This window comes from Phyllopteryx taeniolatus, chromosome 1, assembly GCF_024500385.1.
Source record: "Phyllopteryx taeniolatus isolate TA_2022b chromosome 1, UOR_Ptae_1.2, whole genome shotgun sequence".
Classification (NCBI taxonomy): domain Eukaryota; kingdom Metazoa; phylum Chordata; class Actinopteri; order Syngnathiformes; family Syngnathidae; genus Phyllopteryx; species Phyllopteryx taeniolatus.
In genome coordinates, this window is record NC_084502.1 from 4204047 (window position 1) to 4223488 (window position 19442).

The following is a 19442-nucleotide window of genomic DNA, read 5'->3' on the forward strand; positions in this document are numbered from 1 at the left end:
AAAGTCTGATGTTAATTCCAAATAATTTCCATCGCAGGTGTTCCTGTGGAAAATGCCTGGTGGAGTGCTTCTGTTGCCAGGAGTTGTGAATTCGTGGATACTGAACCGCGAATGTGCGGGGGTTCACTGACTATTGTAAACGTGTGTTTCACCCTAAAACCGCAAGATGGCGCCTCTTTCCCATCCGTAAATTGACAATCCTCGCGACACACTCATTAGATTTGTCCCCCCCCACCCACTGTATAAGTATGCATTCGTTGCTATTTGTCATACCTTCTTTGTCGAGTTAAACACTTTTGAAATAGTCTTGCAGCCCATCACCATGACAAATAGATCATTTCCTCCGATGGGACAATTTCAAATATACAAGCGAGGCGTTTTTTTTTTTTCGTGTGTGCCTTTAGAAAGACAAGAAATAGGAAGACAAGTTGACGCCTCCAATTACGATCTTCGCCTCCGGGTATTCCGCTCCAGCAACAGCGGCCCCTCCTCCTGCACCGTCCCCGCTCACCGCCGTCGTCTCCCCGCCAGTCACCCCGGCTGAGACCGGCCCGAGAAGCCAACGGAAACAACAGCTCAGCGCGACGCTTTCGCGTTTTGTGTTTGAGGGGGGGGGGGAAGCAAAGCAAAAAAAAAAAACAACTCGCTGGAGGAGAAGACATGAGACTGAGTTAGCTGGGGATATTCCATCTCGTTTGAGCGGCTTTTCCAAGTGCTTCTGTCCCGGCTCAGAGTTGGTCAGTGCGGGCACGATGGGCTTCTGCAGCGGCCGGTGCACGCTCATTTTTATTTGCACTTTACAGTTGGTAAGTGGACGTTATTTAGTGTTTTCGGTGTATTAACAGGGCGACATGACGGTTTCTGGCTTTTAGAATGAATTTGAATGTTACCTCAGAAAGCACCTTTATTAATGTTTAACCTCTTGCGCGTGTGAGATGGCAAGCAAACTTAATTATAATTATTAACTCAATTATAACATATGAGAGAATAATTAGAAACAGATATGCGAGCAGATTTTCTTACTTGGCATTTACCAGTGACTTTATTGATATTTGTTTTTATGGTTATTTATATATAGTTTACCATACTGTGATGTGTTGTCAAGTCAATTAGATTTCTATAACGCCGATTCAGAAACAAGACGTTATCTCAAGGCACTTGAGCAGGTCAACACTCCTCGTAGATTTACAAAAACCGATTGCAGGAAAGGAACCCCCCCCCCCCTCCCCCCAGGAAAGAAACATTGAGGGAAACGCCCACTCGAGGGGAAGTGGCTAGACCGGAGAACAATAGGCACAACAACAGCAGTATCAACAATTGTAATAATCCTATGATGACAAAGAAGTTGTGAGAGAAGCAGTGCTGTTGGTGTTGATTTCTTTTATGATTCAGGTTGACATGATTTGAGGTTGGGAGGGTGTTTTTTTTTTTTTTTTTTGCTGTTGAGCCATCACTTGCTGTCACCTCTGAACTAAATAAAGTAGGGAAGTGCTGTAGGAGAGATGAATAGAAAAAGTTGCATTTTCCTTTGCATGCATTGTCTTGCCTTCCCAACCCCCCCCCCCCCCCCCCCCCCCCCCCCCGGAAATAAACCCAAAATAATGTGTAAATGCCCAGTCGAACGCAAGCATTTCAGCAGCTGTTTATTCAGGTGTTATTCACGGCTGTATTCAAATCGAGCTTTTCCATACCACAGCCTCCTCAAGTGCACATTTTAATAGCAGGTGGTATTCAACCTATTTTCTTCACTTGCGAGGTGAGTTGTTTTTGCTTCACATGCAGCCATCCAGCCTGTTTCCTTCTTCCTCTGCGTCACACAGCACAAGTTGGCACATTAAGACTGAATGAGCTGTTAAGAGGAAACCTTGTTTAACCGTGTGCATGTGTGACACTCGTCTTTGCGATCTTTAGATTTGTTTAGACCGTCATTGGAGAGTCTGTTGGGGGGCGGGGTGTAAAATTATGATATTGCCTCTCTCCTGGATAGCACACGCACAATCATTACGACAAAAACTATGAAGCAACCTTTAGGGGGACACCTATTCCCTCTCCTAACCTCCTCTCAGACATCAGTCCTTATTAGAGAGAAGGACCATTTGTTAAGAGGTTTATAAAGCTGTCAGCGAGCTGCCTAAAGTCCCTGAAGTCTCCAGGAAACGGCTTTATTTTCCCCAAGGCACTGGATGAACTGACGCTTCCTATCTGCAGAAACACACATGTGCACGCTTGCAGATTTCTGATGAGTTTAAACTGGGTTGCGTTAAACCTTGAATGACCTTTCAAAAGGTAAGCAGGTTGAATATGTGCGTGTGCGCTTGCATGACTGTACATGCAAGTATGGGGCCCCGATCTTCCCCTGAGGAAACCTATGCATTGACAATGAGCCAGCAGGGTGAAGTAACATTAACAAAACGACATAGTCGGCCGCTCAGATGTAAAAATAGCTCCTCCGAAGCACCTCTTGTGCTAATTATCTGGGCTGAGAGCTTTGATCAAAGCTGTTTTGCCATCTCGGCCATCGCCTAATTGAATTGTGCAGCGCTTTTATTCATCAGCGGGCCTTAGCGTAGGGACCCTACGCTCGGTGACGGAAGGTAGTGGATAATGAGGTTGGTGTATTGATCGAATTGTCCCCGTTCCCTCCTCATTCGGCAGCCAAACTATTCCAGACAGCAGGCCTGGGCGGTTGTCAGAACCGCGATCAACCCCAGAGAGTGGCCAGTGCCGGCAGGAAGCTTGGGCCGCTTAATGAGCTGTTTGTACTCAGAGGAGCTGGTTTTATCTTAGCTGTTGACCTTAAGATGACCTGGCATGGAAGCGCTGGACATATAGTATTAGGGACCCAATGTAGATTCATTGCAATATGAATGTCAGTGAGTAGCCATGAGATTGGATGAGTGGAGATTATGGTCAGTCAAGGATGACTGATGACGGTGCCCTTTGCATTGGTCCAGGTTGGTTTTCAGTAATGTGCTGTAAACTCATACATAATCACCCAGAACCATGGTGGTCGGCTCAGAACATGGAACCACAAAATACCAGGATGAATGCTCAGATATAGCGCTGCAGGTGCCTCGGAGAAACACCCGCAGACTTGTAAGACGGTGCTATCCGAACATCTGTTAGTGCCTTAAAAAGTTGAGTGTGAAGATAACAGTCTTGGTATAAGGAGAGGAAATGCTGCACATCTTCCATGAGTGAAATGTAAAAAGAGCTGCAAGGCATATTATTTGATCTCTCTCGAGCAGTCGGCAGCCTGAGAAACTGTTCATTGTCAGACTGTCCACTTTTCCTAAATTTATGGTGATGTACAGCAGCTACCAAATAAACTAACTTTGTAGTGAGAGCCTCCGAGAGGGTTCAGCTGAAGTGCATCGAAGAAAGTTTTTTTCTGAGTGAAGCAGATCCTGAATAGCATTGTCTCTAAACGCTAGCCGTGATCCTTTGGCATGTTGTCATCTCCCACACATTACAAGGGATTTAGGCTGAGTTTACCACCACCCCAGTGTGCTTCGACTACTAATTCTCGTGCTCAATAGAACGTTCATAATTGTCGTTGAATATTCATCAGGAATTTTGGATGTCGGTCAACATTTTGTCCCTCCACCCGCTCTATATGTATGCAAGTGTGCTGGCAATCACACTCATACATTAATCTGCCCATTGATAGCTTGTTGATATCAATGCATTAGATTGCTGTAATTAAGATTAAGGAAATTGCATGGTTACAAAATGGCCAATTCTTTCACGCTTATCGACCAGGGTGTTAGACTTAAAACTACTACTCAGCCCAAATTGCCAAACCGGGTGTCTTGTTAAATAGCAGATGTGTTTTTTAATGTAGTTTAATGTTTGGTCAATGATCATGGACTGCATTACCTTGGCACAGTCAATTGGGATTTAGTAAGCAGGTCATTGGAAATGAGAAGGTAATTGGTTCACTCACCATTAAGTTTACACAGTGCCTCTCTGGACAGTGATTCATGGCGTTCTGTATAGTATAATTAATATTTTGTTCCCACTATATTCACTTCAGCTGTTGGCAGTTACCACACAGCAGGCATATTGAAATGATCCAAGCAGATGTAAAATGTGTTGTGGGTGTTAGACCCAGCCTGCCATTCAGAGAATCCCTTCAAACTAGAACGCCAGCGGATCTAGTATATTGTATGTGGCAGAATATTCTGAAGATTCTGAGCCTATTTCTGGTTAAGTAGATGTGAATGAGGCTAAGGCTTTCCAGTGTGCGAAGAACACTTTCTATTTTCATTGTTTTTTTTTTTTTTTTTTTTTAGTATGATTGCTTTACACTGTAACTACTCAATAGATTTCCATGGAACTTTGTGGAGTGGTAAGCGCCAAGAAAGAAGCCATTACCGGAGCTTGAAGGAATTTAATATTCCAACATTTTCCTTCATTTCTCAGTTAATTGTATGTGAATTATGATGACAGAATGTACTATACATGTGCAGAAGTATAATCTGATGTTGGTCCTGATTGTTCTGTGTTCTCCCGAGGGACATTTTAATGTACATATTTATTACCAATCTGAACCCAATGGACAGCTCTGAAATGAGCTTCATATAAAAACAGAAAAGTAGAATGTGTCTTGCCTCTCATTTGAATGGCAATAGAATATGATATGTAATCATAGATGATTCACCAGCCAAATAGGATTAAGGCCTCTTGGCCCGGTCTTTCCCCGAATCTAAGGCTACATTTACACTATGTTCGCTGAGGCCACGACAGCCCCATTTGCCCGAATTGTAGTGTAACTGAGATATCGGCCATTCTTTTCCTCGTATTCAAGTCTTGCTAAGCATTCCCGCGTTCAATCAACGTATTCGTGATGGGGCTGCAATGTCCCAGAGGCCCAATGGTGCACTGCAGTTCAGCTCACAGTTTATGAGAGCCTGTACAGTCCCTCCTGGTCTGTCTTGTTTGCCACGCTGTGTCACGGCTTTCTTAGGCTATAACGTTTGCAGCTTTGGAGCGTGTTTGTTATCCCAGCTGAGTAGAATGAAGCTTCGGGATCGGGGGTCACTCTCTCTGTGATAATTTATGATATAAATTTTTGTGAAGGAACTGTTCATTTTGCTAGAGGATCACTTCTACAACATGTCTGGAATGTCCAATCACTGGTGAGCAACTTTTGCAGAACAGAAATGTTACAGAACGTCCATATTTTGTTACGGAAGTCACTGAATGCTGACTCGTTACGGCCATAACACGGAGTGTTCCGGATATTGTGCGAGGGGAAAAAATCTAGCGTCCGACATTAGGCGCTGTGCAGATATTGCATAAATGAATTCAATCAAATAAAAACTATATTGTTTAAAAAATAAAAAAAAAAGACCAGGTAAAAAACACTGCTTGGGAGCACATTATTTTATTACGCCCCCACTCCCCGGCTGCCAAACCGCAGAGGCAAAAGTTCTCTTAGCTCTGGTATCAGCACATTGTAAGTCACTAATCATCGCCTCAATGGTCACGAATAAACTCCACTTCTTGCCATGTATCGTTTACGTTATCACGAAGGGAGGGCGAGGAGTGGGTAGGAAAAGACGGAAAAACCTGATGCTAATTGCTAAGTGTCATGAAGTCACAAAACACCGAAATAAGTGAGTGATGCAGTACACCTGTCACATTGGTCTGGCTGGATCCGTGTTAAGGTAGAGAGTAACCAAGTTTGAACAACAAAATAACAAGCCAATTAATACACGTCTGGGAATATAAATGTAATTTGCGGTTTCGGAAGATGCTCTCTAAATTGGAAATGAATTAATACGTCACTGGAGCCATCATCTGAGAACAGGGTCAGGACATAAGAAAAGTTTAACTTTATTAGTTCCACAATGAAGACATTTCCATCATTTCAGGAGCAATTTTGGATATAGGAAATATAAATATAAAATATACATTGCATTCAAGAGAAGATACAAGTACATTCAGAAAACAGAAATCTGAACTATTGTCCATGCATATACTATCCAATTCAGTCTATAAACAATGTTGTTTGTTTGTTTGTTCGCAAAACAGAGTGTTTTAACCGATTTTTGCGTTATGATTAATCGGATTTAGACTTTTCTTTTAATGTTTTTTTTTATTTTTTTAACCAAGGTTGAAAACAGAATTGGTAAATGCAAATTAATCCATACACACAGATGTTTTTGACGATGACACGTCAAAATCTCATATGTCGATTCCGGCTGCAACTGCGTCCGCCATTACTAGGTTGATGCAACAAAAACAATAAAATATATATTGAAGTCATAATTTATAAAAAATGAAAATTAGAGTAATGATTATGTTGTGCAATTGAACAGTATGCAGAATTGTTTTTATACTATTACATAATATGCTGCAACAACTGTTCCGCTGTAATGTTCTTGACCAAATTTTGAAAATACGGAACTTCAGACAAATTTGGACAAATTGTTCTGCAAGTGAATTTCTATAGGTTGGCACCAGGTTGGTGACCCCTACTCTATACAGTATGTGCTCTGTTATTGGCTGGCAACCAGTCCAGGGTGTAGTACACCTTTTGCCTGAAGTCAACATGGATAGACTCCAGCGCCCTGCGACCCTAGTCAGGTTAGTTAAACAGTATAAAATGGTTGACTGGATCTGAGTCTAACCATTTATCTGTCATATTCTCTGTGGTGAGTTTTTAATCCAGCTTCGTGCTAAAACGGGTTGTACAGAACAGTGTGTGTCTGATTCAATGCTCCCATGCGCTGTTTATCAGACCCCCGGTGTTCTGTTCTGAGTGGTCTTGACCCAGGCCATGTTGATTGCGATACCTTTACATCTTCATCATCCACTTCACTAAAAGGTCCTGCCATTACAACACCAGCGCCACCAAACAATGTTGATTAAACACCATCTTAACCAAGGTTACCGCACAAGAAATCACGCGCAGACTTGTGAGCCACCCCCAACCCCAATCCCCCTGATGTGCCATCATTTTACTTGAGAGTCTAATGTAACCCGAGTGTGAGACACTGCTTGAATATGTAATGAATGTTCATGCTTGAGCCCCAACATATACTGTCGCCTCTGTTAAAACGCCACATGCTCTGTACACCCCCACCCCCTCTTTCCTGTCTTTTCCCATTTTCTCTCCCTGTTGGATCCCAGGTTTGAATATGTTTGAATTATTGATTACAATGTGATCTATCAGGATAGCGAGATACTCTATAAAGATTATGGGTGGATACAAATACAAAGTTCTATCTATCTATCTATCTATCTATCTATCTATCTATCTATCTATCTATCTATCTATCTATCTATCTATCTATCTATCTATCTATCTACTGTATCTCTCTCTCTCTCTCTGTCCTCATCTAGACTTAATAATAATAATTCTAATGAATGAATGTGTGTTCTTGGGATATACCATCCCTGTGTCCCCAGCCATATGACCATTTACCCTTTTAATGTCTTCAATTTACCACGCCATTAATTATGATGAGATAACCTTGGTCTGGGAAATCTAGTGTGCGCCCGTCCAAGCACAAGGTTGAATAAGTGTGTCTGTGTTTTCCACATCAATGACACCGCAATATTACTTTATAATGGAGATAAAACTAGAACTGTTTGCAAGCCCATTTCTCTCTTTCCATTTCAACGGTTGCAGCAGTGTCATTTGTTATAGGGTGGCATCACAGAAATTGCTTTGGGAGAACCGGCAACCTTGGATGACTACCTTGACAAATTCTACTCTGTTGAAGGATTGAAGAACATTCATCCACCTTCTCTCAACCAATGCCATGCTCATTATGGGGAATAAGCACTTCTCAGATGTTTTTCCTCTAATTGTCATGTGTGCTCGAACAGGCAGAATCCATATTCCATAAAAGCTGTTAAATTCCGCTGGTGGTGGATTTAAACAATCCCTGACTCACTCACCTGGAAGTTATCAGCTGCTAAGAGGTGTTTGCTTTTCTCGACTGTCGAGTCATAATAAGAATTTACTCTGTCACCAATGACACCAATGTGCAAAAGTTGCAGGGATGAGGAACCCAAATCAAGAAAAGTACAAAAGAGATCATTTCCTGTAGCTTTGGCCGCTAAGACCATATTTCAAACGGCGAGAAGTAAAGTGCTTTATGATGACTGTCTGCCTCTTAATCCCTGTATCAGCTTTGTGTGAGACCAGCCACCGCCTCGGGCTCGCTATCTGTCAATCAAGTTCTCTGTGTGTCCAATAGAAGCCACACATACAGATTGGTGCTGTTAGTTGAGCAGGCTGGCCCTGCAGTATGTAATGGACTTTATCCATGCGTGAAAAATTGGAGTGAATTGTGATAAATACTTTACTGCCTGCTGAGAGCAGACGAGTAAAGGCAAGCTCGGGCAAAGAGATATCTGACCTGTGATTCATTACTTGTCTCAGTTATTGTCTTTCTCTTCACTTCAATTTGGAATATAACAGCTGTTATGATTTGGCTCAGAAATGCATCTGGTTAATTGTTTGGCATTTACTCGGATATATGATTAGCCAAGTAGGCTGTCCTCTTAAAAATGTGTTAAAACTAAATTGTTGTGCTTTCAGCCATTTTTAGGCTTAGTGAGAATGCCGAGATTGAGCACTAATTACAGCAAAAAAAAAAAATGTCTCCCCTGTCCCACTTGAAAAAAGTGGTTCACTACTGACCTGCGCTCACGTGAAGTTTTTGAGCCATTTTGAGATTACATATTGGAGCATAGCTTCACCGTTAAAGTCAAATTGCTTTGATTGGCAACTGGTAAACTACTGTCTTGATATGAATCAAACTGAACGTAAGGGAATAAATATGTTGTAGTAAAAGCTGTTGACCTCTCGGGTGGAGGTCTGTGCTTCCTTGGTACGTTTGTATTTTGAAAGATAAAAATACAGTTTTGAGGAAATTAGTTGATTGTTCTCATAAAAAGACTTGAGTTACTTCATCATTTGGAGATTTTGGTGGAGATGTTCATTTATTTGTTCAATTATACAGGCTCATAAGTCACTAAACACTTCCTTTTTTTCTATATTGCTTCAGCTATCATTCAGACATATTTGAGGCCATCATCATTTGATAGTTTTGTCATGGATGTGTGTTCCGGTTGTTGTCTTCCCCCTGTCGCATACACACCTGCTCCTGAGAGCATCTTCACCACCTGTGCCTCGTTCACCCGAATTACCCCTTGCATTCAACCTCGTGCCTCATTCTTTCCAGTCGCCCGTTCGTTGTACCTTGTCGTCTCATTCCAGCATTCCTTGTTTCCATGTCACAGACCCACAGTAAGACTAGACCCTGTTCCGATTATTGACTTAGCCTTTTTGCCTCACGTTTTTTGGATACTGTTGCCTTTTTTGGATTGCCTGCCTGTGAACTGACCTCTGCTCGTTGATTAAACCTCTCTTTTTTAAACTGTCCATTTGTTTTGGAGTTGAGCATTTTTGGGTTCTACCCTCTGTTCTGTTCATGACAGAACGAACTAGCCATAACATGTACCCTGCAGACTCAGACCCGGTGCGCAAAGCCCTTCAAGCGCAGGGTCAACGCCTCTCGAAGCAGGATGAGCAGCTTGCTGCCCTCCACCTTCATCTAGCAAGACTATCAGAACATCAGGACAATATGATGAGACAGGTGGCCTCACAGTTTGAAGTTCTTATGAAAATGATGCAGAAGAAGGAACCAGTTGGCATAACACCCGATACCGCCACGGTACCAAAGTTTCCATGTGAAGCAGTTACCATGCAGCCACCTGCCACCTACGCTGTTGTCTGCCCACAGCTCTCTCGAGTGGAGAGGTTCTATGGAGATTCTGGGAATATTAAGCCGTTCATCACTCCTTGCGAACTCCACTTTTAGCTGCAGGCAGCTAAATAATAATAATCGCTTTCGTCATTTCCCACCTGACTGGTCGTGCGGAAGCGTGGGCTACTGCTGAATGGAGCCGCAATTCCGCCGCGTGTCATTCGTGGACTTTTTTCGTAAAGACTATGGAGCAAATTTTTCAATTTTCCACACCAGATCGTGAGGCAGCTCGCTCCCTTGTCACCTTGCACCAAGGCAAGCGCAGGGTTTCAGATTACGCAATTGAGTTTCACATTCTAGCAGCTGTGAGTCAGTGGAATAATAGGGCACTACTCGATGCATTTTTTTCAAGGACTATACCCCGCCGTCAAGGATCGTTTGGTCCCGCTAGACCTGCCGACCGACTTGGACACTCTCATCGCTCTCGCCGTAAAAATCGACAAGAGGCTTTTGGATCGCGAGCTGGACGGGCTGTGTCACCGCGCACTTGGAGGATGAGCCTCAGTGACCAGCCAAACCAAGGTAGATTCCCTGTTTCCGGTCTCAATCCACTGGATAGCATCACCACGCAACCCATGCAACCGAGCAGGTTCCGTCTCTCCCCTGAAGAACATCAACATTGGCTGAGGGAAGGGCGGTGCTTCTACTGCGGGCAGTTGGGTCATTCTGTGAGCAACTGTCACGTCAAGGTTGCCGGTGCCAATAGCAAGGGCACGGGAGCGGTGAGTCTGTATGTGGATGAATCACTGGCAGCTGGGATTATTTGCCCATCTTCATCCCCTGCGGGAGCCGGATTTTTCTTTGTGGACAAGAAGGACAAGACTCTGCGACTCTGTATCAATTACCGGGGTCTCAACAACATAACTGTGAAAAACAGGTACCCTCTTCCTCTCATCTCCACCACCTTTGAGTTCCTGGAGGGAGCCAAGGTTTTCACCAAACTAGACTTAAGAAATACATATCATCCAGTCAGGATAAGGGAGGGGGATGAATGGAAAACAGCATTCAACACACCAACGGGACATTATGAGTATTTGGTCATGCCTTTTGGACTAACTAACGCTCCAGCTGTTTTCCAGAACTTTGTCAATGATGTCTTGCGTGACATGTTGAATGTGTACGTATTTGTATATTTGGACGATATTTTGATATTCTCCCCGGATGAGGAGACTCACATCTTTCATGTCCGCTCTGTGTTCCAGCAGTTACTCCAGAATGAACTATATGTCAAGGCTGAGAACTGTGAGTTCCACAAGGCGTCCGTTTCTTTTCTGGGGTTCGTGCTGGCTCCAGGTGAAATCAAAATGGACCCTTGCACAGTTGATGCCGTGACTAATTGGCCCACTCCCACGTCACGCAAAGACGTACAAAGGTTCTTAGGGTTCGCTAATTTCTACAGAAAGTTCAATTGAAATTTCAATTCTATAGCCTCACCTTTGCATGATCCTACCTCACCACAAAGACCTTTCGTATGGAACCCGCTTTGTCAGGCAGCTTTTCAAAAACTTAAATCGAGCTTTACCTCCGCTCCCATCCTCACTTTGCCAGATCTCAAACAGCAGTTTGTGGTAGAAGTTGATGCGTCTGATGCCGGTATAGGAACAGTGCTCTCCCAGAAATGTCTCAAGGATGGTAAGTTACATCCTTGGACTTATCTCTCCAAAAAACTGACCCCAGCCGAGAGAAATTATGACATTGGTGACCGTGAACTGCTGACAGTCAAGGTGGGGAAGGGGAAGAGTCATCCACTGGGCTCACACTGGGCTCACACTAACTGGACTGTATGCCACCCGGCATTGCCAAGACTCAATCTGTGGTCAAACAGCACTTTTGGTGGCCCAATGTTAGAAGGGATGTTACCAATTATGTCAATGCCTGCAAGGTATGTGCTGCTAACAAGTCCTCTTGTAAACGTCGTTCTGGGGAGTTGCGACCCCTGCCAATACCACAACGTCATTGGTCAGACATTTCCGTAGACTTTGTGACAGGATTACCGGCCTCTAAAGGAAATACCACCATTCTCACAGTTGTGGACAGGTTCTCTAAGATGGCACACTTCATTGCACTCCCGAAATTCCCCTCAGCTAAAGACACTGCCGAGTTAATTATACACCAGGTATTCAAGTTCCATGGTTTCCCCAAGAATGTGGTATCCGATAGGGGTCCCCAATTCATTTCGCAATTTTGGAAGGAGTTTTGCAATCTCATAGGTGCTACCGTCAGTCTGTCATCTGGGTTTCACCCTGAAACCAACGGACAAACCGAGAGGCTGAACCAGGACCTGGAGACTGGGCTCAGATGTCTCGCTTCACAGGAGCCACAATCCTGGTCTCAAAAACTTGTTTGGGTCGAATTCTCTCACAATTCCCTCCCCTCTGCATCCACTGGTCTATCGCCTTTTCACGTTGTGCATGGTTACCAACCATCTCTATTTCCTGCCATAGCCTCAGAGTCCACAGTTTCAGCGGCATTGACCTTGGTGAGACGCTGCAGGAGGACCTGGGAGCGAGCCCACCAGATGCTGCTGCGCCAGGGACGGTCCTACAAGACCGCAGCTGAGTGGGTCAGCAAGTTTGTCTCTTCACGAAGCATATTCCACTCCGGGTGGAGTCCCGGAAGCTGGCTCCCAGGTTTGTTGGGCCCTTCCCCATCACAAAGATTATCAACCCTGGCACCGTGAAGCTTAGGCTCCCAAGGTCGATGCGGGTCCACCCTGCTTTTCATGTCAGCCTGCTCAAGCCCGCCCGGGAGTCCCCTCTGGTCCCACCTTCCAGGCCCCCTCCTCCCCCCCGGTTTGTGGAAGGGGGCCCTGTCTTAACTGTGAGGCGTCTGTTGTCGTCTCGTCGGAGGGGCAGGGGGTTTCAATATCTGGTGGCCTGGGAGGGCCACGGTCCTGAGGAACGTTCATGGGTGCCGTCTGCGTTTATCATGGATGATTCGCTCATTCGGGACTTCCACGTTGCGCATCCAGGGCTGTCTGGGGCTGGCCGTTAAGGGCGGGGGTTACTGTCATGGGTGTGTGTTAGGGTTGTTGTCTTCCCCCTGTCTCATACACACCTGCTCCTGAGAATATCTTCAACACCTGTGCCTCGTTCACCCTAATACCCCTTGCATTTAACCTCATGCCTCATTCTTTCTAGTCGCCAGTTCGTTGTACCTTGTCGTCGCGTTCCAGCATTACTTGTTTCCACGTCACAGACTCACAGTAAGACTAGACCCTGTTCCGATTAGCGACCTCGCCTTTTTGCCTCACGTTTTTTTGATACTGTTGCCTTTTTTGGATTGTCTGCCTGTGTACTGACCTCTGCTCGTTGATTAAACCTCTCTCTTTTTGAAACTGTCCATTTGTTTTTGAGTCATGCATTTTTGGGCCCTATCCTCTGTTCCGTTCATGACAAATTTATGCTTTGCAGTCTTTGTAAGCATATCATTTTCTCTTCCTCAACAGTAGACGTTGGAATAGCGTTGCAAAATTGCTGCCTGGTAAAGCAAAGCAAATTTATTCATAGAGCGCATTTCATACACAAAATAACTCAATGTGCTTTACATGATTAAAAGCCTTATAAAACAGATTATAAACATGTAAAACAAAGAGAAAAATATAAAAACAGCATACAGTGCAAGAAAAATCATTTAAAAGTGGAAATGCTCTAAAAAGCATGAGAAAAGTGTTTTTAACCTGGACTTGGGGCTGACCTCACTTCTGTTGGCAACTTATTCCTTTTGTGTGCAGCATAATAGCTAAATGGTGCTTAACAATGTTTGCTTTGATCTCTGTGCACCACTATTTGACCTGAGTCTGTAGATCTCAGAGCCCTACTGGGTTTATATTCTATTAGCATTTCTTTCATGTATTCAGGACCTAAACCATTCAGTGATTTATAAGCCAGTAACAAAACTTTAAAATCTATTCTAAAGCTGCCTGGGAGCCAGTGTAGAGACTTAAGAATTGGAGTAATATGTTCTCACCTCTTTGTTCTGGTAAGAAACCCAGCGGCAGCATTCTTAATGTTTAATGCTCTTTTGGGGGAGTCCAGTCAAATGGCAAGAATACTTTCTGTCCCTGACTGCAGTTCAATGCCAGTTTGAGAAGCTTCATGGTCACCACATTGCTCCAAGGCGTAGTGCAATTCACGATTCAGGTTGTTGAGCACTATAATCTTCCACATGAATCCCTTGAACCGCCTGATGTTGGTACAGGTGAAGCTTTATCACTCGTCCGCTCAATCGAGCTTTTGTTGACGTTGCGATCCTGTGCTTGTCTTTCCCTGGCTTTGCATGAACGCATGCAAGACTGATATTTTCATTAGTGTTGTTAGTAGCAGGCCTTCCACTGCCTGGTTTGTCAAGAACAGATCGTGTTTCAAAAAACTTGGATTGTGTAAATTGCACTTTGTGTTGGATAATTGTGCTGCAGAAAAACCTCTTGCCAGGTTGCGATTTTGAAACGCTGTTCCAATGTCAATTGGCAAGCCATGAACAAGGGAATGATATGCTTCCCAAAACGGCAAAGATAAGCTGTCATTGATCATGGCCTCACGTCTGTTCAAATGATACTTGAAACAAAATATAAAAAGGAAGTGTAGAGTGACTTTTGGTACACTCTGTTTTCACCTTAGAAAACTATCTAAATGATGATCCAACAATCCTTACAAGAGATCAAATCATTTGGATTAAGTCTTCAATGCATCCTCAAAGTTGGTCACAAGTAGTATGGGAGATGAGGAGAGCGACACCGGATCAGCAGTAGATTCCCCGTTATTTTGAAGTACACTATTCATTGGAGGAATGCAATGTCTTGGTAACGGTTCTCCACATAAATTCCCCAAACAAAAACACGCAGAACTTGCCACCGTCCAGGGAGACATTTGTGTAAGATCAGGCGATCAGTGGGAGGCTTTTACAGGCCACTATGTTGCCAGCTTACTGCTCCTGGAAGAGTGTTGGTGATCAAATTCCACCCCACTCTCCAGTAATCTGCTTCCTCGGAGATGTGGAGTAATTTAGCTATATGGGTTTGAATGATGTGTGTGTGTGTGCGCGCGTGTGGGTGTGTGTGATCTTTCTCTCCCCAAGATTGATTGCTGTCATCTCGATGGGCTATTGAGTTAGTGGCGAATTGAGCGGCTTACTACTGCATTGAGAGGATTTGCCACGCATGCACACCTCTCTCATGCCTGTACACTTCCATAATGTCATACCCACTCAAATCTTTTTACATTTATCCAGCCAAACAGACGAAAAGCTGTTTACAGATTCTGTGCCATTGGATATTTTCCTTTTTTTTTTTTTTGTTGTTGAGGGGGGGGGGGGGATTAGCGTTGCAACAACTTTCACTATCTCCAACATAAGGATAACGAGAGCTTTTTGTCATTTTTACATTGTCATGCGCATCTTTGTTTTAAATGAAACCACTTTCTCTGCACGGGAAATTTTTGGGGGGAATGTGCATAAAGTCAAACTTTACAGCATGACTTGACAAAATGCCAGCATGTTTGCGTAGAGTATGAAAAGTATGTGAACATTCAAGCCTCAAGCTCTCCTTGAAGACTGGACGACATTACACATTTTTTTTCCTCTTTTTGTTGTTTTTTTTCACCACATTACATTGCCGCAATCATTGTCGTTGTTTTCGCCATGGTAACGGTTGTATCCGGTAGCGTTTACACGTTTTCCGGTCCTGCCTCCCCCGACATTGTTTGACGTGGCCCAGTCAGCGATTGTAAAAGATGGGACACGGTAATATCGAAATACACGCCAATTTTATGGGAGAAGTGTGACGTAGTGCCATCGTGATTGACCAGATTTGTCTTGTCATCTGATGCAGGCATTAGGCAGGCCTCTTCTTCATCCAGGCGATAGACAGAATTTATTAGGAAAGATGGCACTCTGTCATCCTTTGTTAACCTTTACCTCTATGGGTTGTTGCGCTTTGTCCGTTTCATACTTCTTTTTTTAACATTTTCCCCACACATTTGAATTGTAATCCCTCCATTTTGCTCCTGTCACCAGAGTGGAAGGTGCTATGGGTGAGCAGTTTCACGGTTTTCATTTTCATTGGAGGTCACTTACTTCACCCAGTGTCACTTCCCGCTGTATCTGTGGAGTTATTGCCCTCGCTTTCTACGCGAAGGACTGTTCACTCTTAATTATCTACACTCTATTTTCCTGTCTGTCATAAGGGCTCATCGGGTGCCTGGTAACATTTCCATTTCATTAGGAGGGGCAGGCTCAATTGGGTACAAAATGTGTGTGTGCGTGCTTCTCGTGTGGTGGTGCAGATTGGGGCAGAGTTCTCTCTCGCTCCTCATCCATCTTCAAGCGTGTGGCTGAAAATGACATGTCAAACACAGAAAGCGAAATGTGTCGTCGCTTCAGGCTCTCACACAAACATAAACACACGCATGTGGACGTGCACACAAATTGGCAATGCAGTGCAATTAAAACAGGAATGGAATCCCAATTAAGTAGTTTCTGTTCTTTACCTGCATCTTTCCTCAAATGCCAGTTCTGTGGCTGCAAATAGCAACTCAGCTGCCCTGGGACCTCTAATTGGTTTTTTTTATGGCCCCAATGAGATTCAGTAAATGTTAGGGAAAGTGAAAAAATTATTTGAATGATTCAATGTTCTTAATATAAAAAGCCCTGACAACAAATAATGTCCAAATGGTGTATGTACTCTGGGACCGTTGGATGTTTTGGTCTCGTAGTGGATTCAGCTTGCTTGCAACACAGCACACAGTTTGTCCATGTGAACACAGTGTTGGCCAACGCAGTTTAATAAATGCCCAAGCTCCCTGCAGAGGTATTTTTGTGGATGGTCCTCACCTCTAAATATTCTCCCTCCAAGATGCTGTTGGTAGGAAGAGGAAATTGTGAGCTTCTCTTTTAGCTCAATACATCTGCCATTGTTTATTTTATTAAACTTGCAGTCTTTGTCCTCGGGGCGCTCCCACTTGAGAGGACAACCACTCAAGCCCCATTGTCTGCCATTTGCTGTGAGCTGAATACAACTAGTTTTCAATCAATGAGACAATTACTGCATGTGTGTATGTGTTATTTGGCTGTGAACTGTGTGACTTCCAAAACCCCAAATGTTCCAGGCATTATTGTTTTTAAATATAACGTTTGTGTCTTTTCCATCTTCCTCCGCAGGTGTTGGCTCTAGAACGACAGGTCTTTGACTTCCTGGGTTACCAGTGGGCCCCAATCTTAGCCAACTTCTTCCACATCATCATCGTCATTCTCGGCCTGTTCGGCACCATCCAGTACCGGCCGCGCTACATTGTCGTGGTGAGTGGACGGAACCTGAATTCTTCAGTGTTCTTATTTCATCAGCGGGGACTTTAATTACAATCCTTATTTCCAAATGTAATCTGAATTCATCAGCATGTCAAGACAACTCGTATGATGTTTCTAACTTGGTGGAAAAAGTTGGAGGAAGGCCCTTTTCTGTTCTATTATGAATGGGCCTTAGTAACCGTAGCAAGGTCCATAACGCCATACTTTTCATGCAAGCATGCTAAATCTGTATTTTTTTTATAGGTATATTTTGATGTAAAGGCCAGGTTTCCCTATACTTTTGTCTATATTGTGTGTGCACAGACCGTCAAATGATCCGTGTCCTTCACGGTTTTTAGTGTCTCGTCACCTTGCATTAGCTAACAAGTGGCGCATGTTGTATCCTTTGCTACAAATCCTGTCCATGTTTGTGCATCTTAAATCATTGTAACTGGGGTAATCAGGTCTAATTAAAGTGGGGGTGGGGGACACGGGTGTGGGGTGGGGGGGGCTCATCAAGATTCTGGACAGTTAAGGTCACTCTTGGTTGACAAATCGTTACTGTAATAATCGTGCAATGCCTTATAGTAATGTGCTTTTACTAAATTCATTATTTGACACAGTGATGTTCATCTGAGACATTGAAGGTTTATTGTCAGCGGGAGCATAGATTCTGGCAAAATAGAATATTTGTGGAAAACAGTCAGAAGGGAGTAAATAAGTAAAGTCACTTTTATTTTTTATTTTTTTTCACACACTCAGCAGCTACTACAAACAAGCAAAAACACAGGAATGGTGTAAAGTTGGATTGGTAGAGGCTTGACAAAACACAATATTGTATGTACTGATATTACGAAAGACAAAATGAGAATTTCTTGTTTATAGAACAAAAATCTGAAAAATGATGCCTTATATAGGGAGGATTCCTACTTAAACATACAGTAGGTTTAATATCTGATGAAATCTGATGAATATTGGTTTACAGATGTGACCTGTAGAGCAATGACTAAAAAAAGTTTTATCAGCAATTCTGAGAAAATAATACGCAGGATAAAAAAGAGGATGTAGAATAGGGAGGTGAGCAAGTGAAGCAGTCTTCATGATTCAACATGTACAGTATGTTTTCACCAAAGCGCTGTTTATCTGTCTACATTTCCTCTGACACATTATTAACACAACACTCAGCATGACTCAGAGGTTTCGCCGTGTGGTAAATCTCTCTCGCTGTCAGTAAACGCAGCGCAGTACCATTCTCGAGAGTCAACAGGTTTGTGAAGGAGTCATGTTGAGAACTATAAATCATTGCGTTCCTCAAAGGCTCAGATATGCGGCAGGTAACAGTTTGCTGATACTGAATAAAACAAAAACAAGACTGCACGTATGGGATTTTTCCAGGACTATCTCCTGTCTTAATGATCACTTGATGTGCAAACATTCGGGAATGACTGTTCTATATAAAACCAGCAATCCTGTTAAAGTGGACTATCTATTGTTGTTTGTGCCTATAAAGACTAAGACGATATTGATAATTTTTTTTCCTTCAGTACACAGTTTGGGCGGCTCTGTGGGTAGCCTGGAATGTCTTCATCATCTGCTTTTACCTGGATGTAGGCGGCCTGTCCAAGGTAAGCATTGACAAATAGACCAGCCACAATATTATAACGCTATTAATGGCTTACAGTATTCGTTGCCAACGTTTCATCCCTTAAGCGACTTCTGTGTCTCTTACGGGATATGAATTGTAAAGTACAAAGACAGTTATTTTGTTTTATGTACTGTACTGTATACCCTTTCCCGACAATCGAGTTTTTATCTCACGCTGCAGGGTTGCTACAGAGTTGTCGTAAACTTTAAAGGCATAGTTGAGTGCCGTCAAATTTGTTCACCATTGAACATAATTTTTCCAACGTAAATGTGATGCACAACACCACGTGCCTGTTTTACAACCACCAAGCTGTCGGAATAAACATCAATACTTGCAGTATGTAGTAAAGACGAGATTTACAATCTCACTTAAAGCTGTAGCAGTCTTTACTTTTATCACACCTGTACTGTATTTGCAAATTGTGAGGTCTGTTTTTGTGGTTCAAACCTGCAGAGAACAACTGTTCCTGTTGCATCAAAAGAAGAAGAAAATGGCACTCTATAATATTGTACTTTATAAAAACATACAGAAATTATGCGAACAAATAAAAAAAAATCAGAAAACTAAAATTAAACACAAATATCCATTAGCCAAATAAATTCCCTTCGAAATATCTGTTAGTACAACCACTTTTCATGGAATGCAGTAAAGTGCAAGTAATTGAAATACAATAAATACAACACAGTGTTTCAACTAACATTCAAGTATGCCTCCTATTTATCTAG

The 19442-nt window shown here is 43.1% G+C and overlaps 1 protein-coding gene across 3 annotated transcripts in view; it reads left to right on the forward strand.

The window, feature by feature from the left end:
- The first annotated feature begins 357 nt into the window (after positions 1 to 357).
- The window catches only part of nkain4 (sodium/potassium transporting ATPase interacting 4), a 43797-nt gene continuing 24712 nt past the window's right edge, over positions 358 to 19442 (forward strand). Inside the window, exons 1-3 of one of the 3 annotated variants that reach the window (XM_061758818.1) lie at positions 358 to 806; positions 16947 to 17084; positions 18617 to 18697. In XM_061758818.1, coding sequence (XP_061614802.1) covers positions 753 to 806; positions 16947 to 17084; positions 18617 to 18697 — 273 coding nt within the window. In that variant the 5' untranslated portion in view covers positions 358 to 752. Of the gene's footprint in view, positions 807 to 16946; positions 17085 to 18322; positions 18407 to 18616; positions 18698 to 19442 lie in introns of those variants that run through there. The other 2 variants (XM_061758739.1, XM_061758900.1) reach the window with 2 other exon arrangements.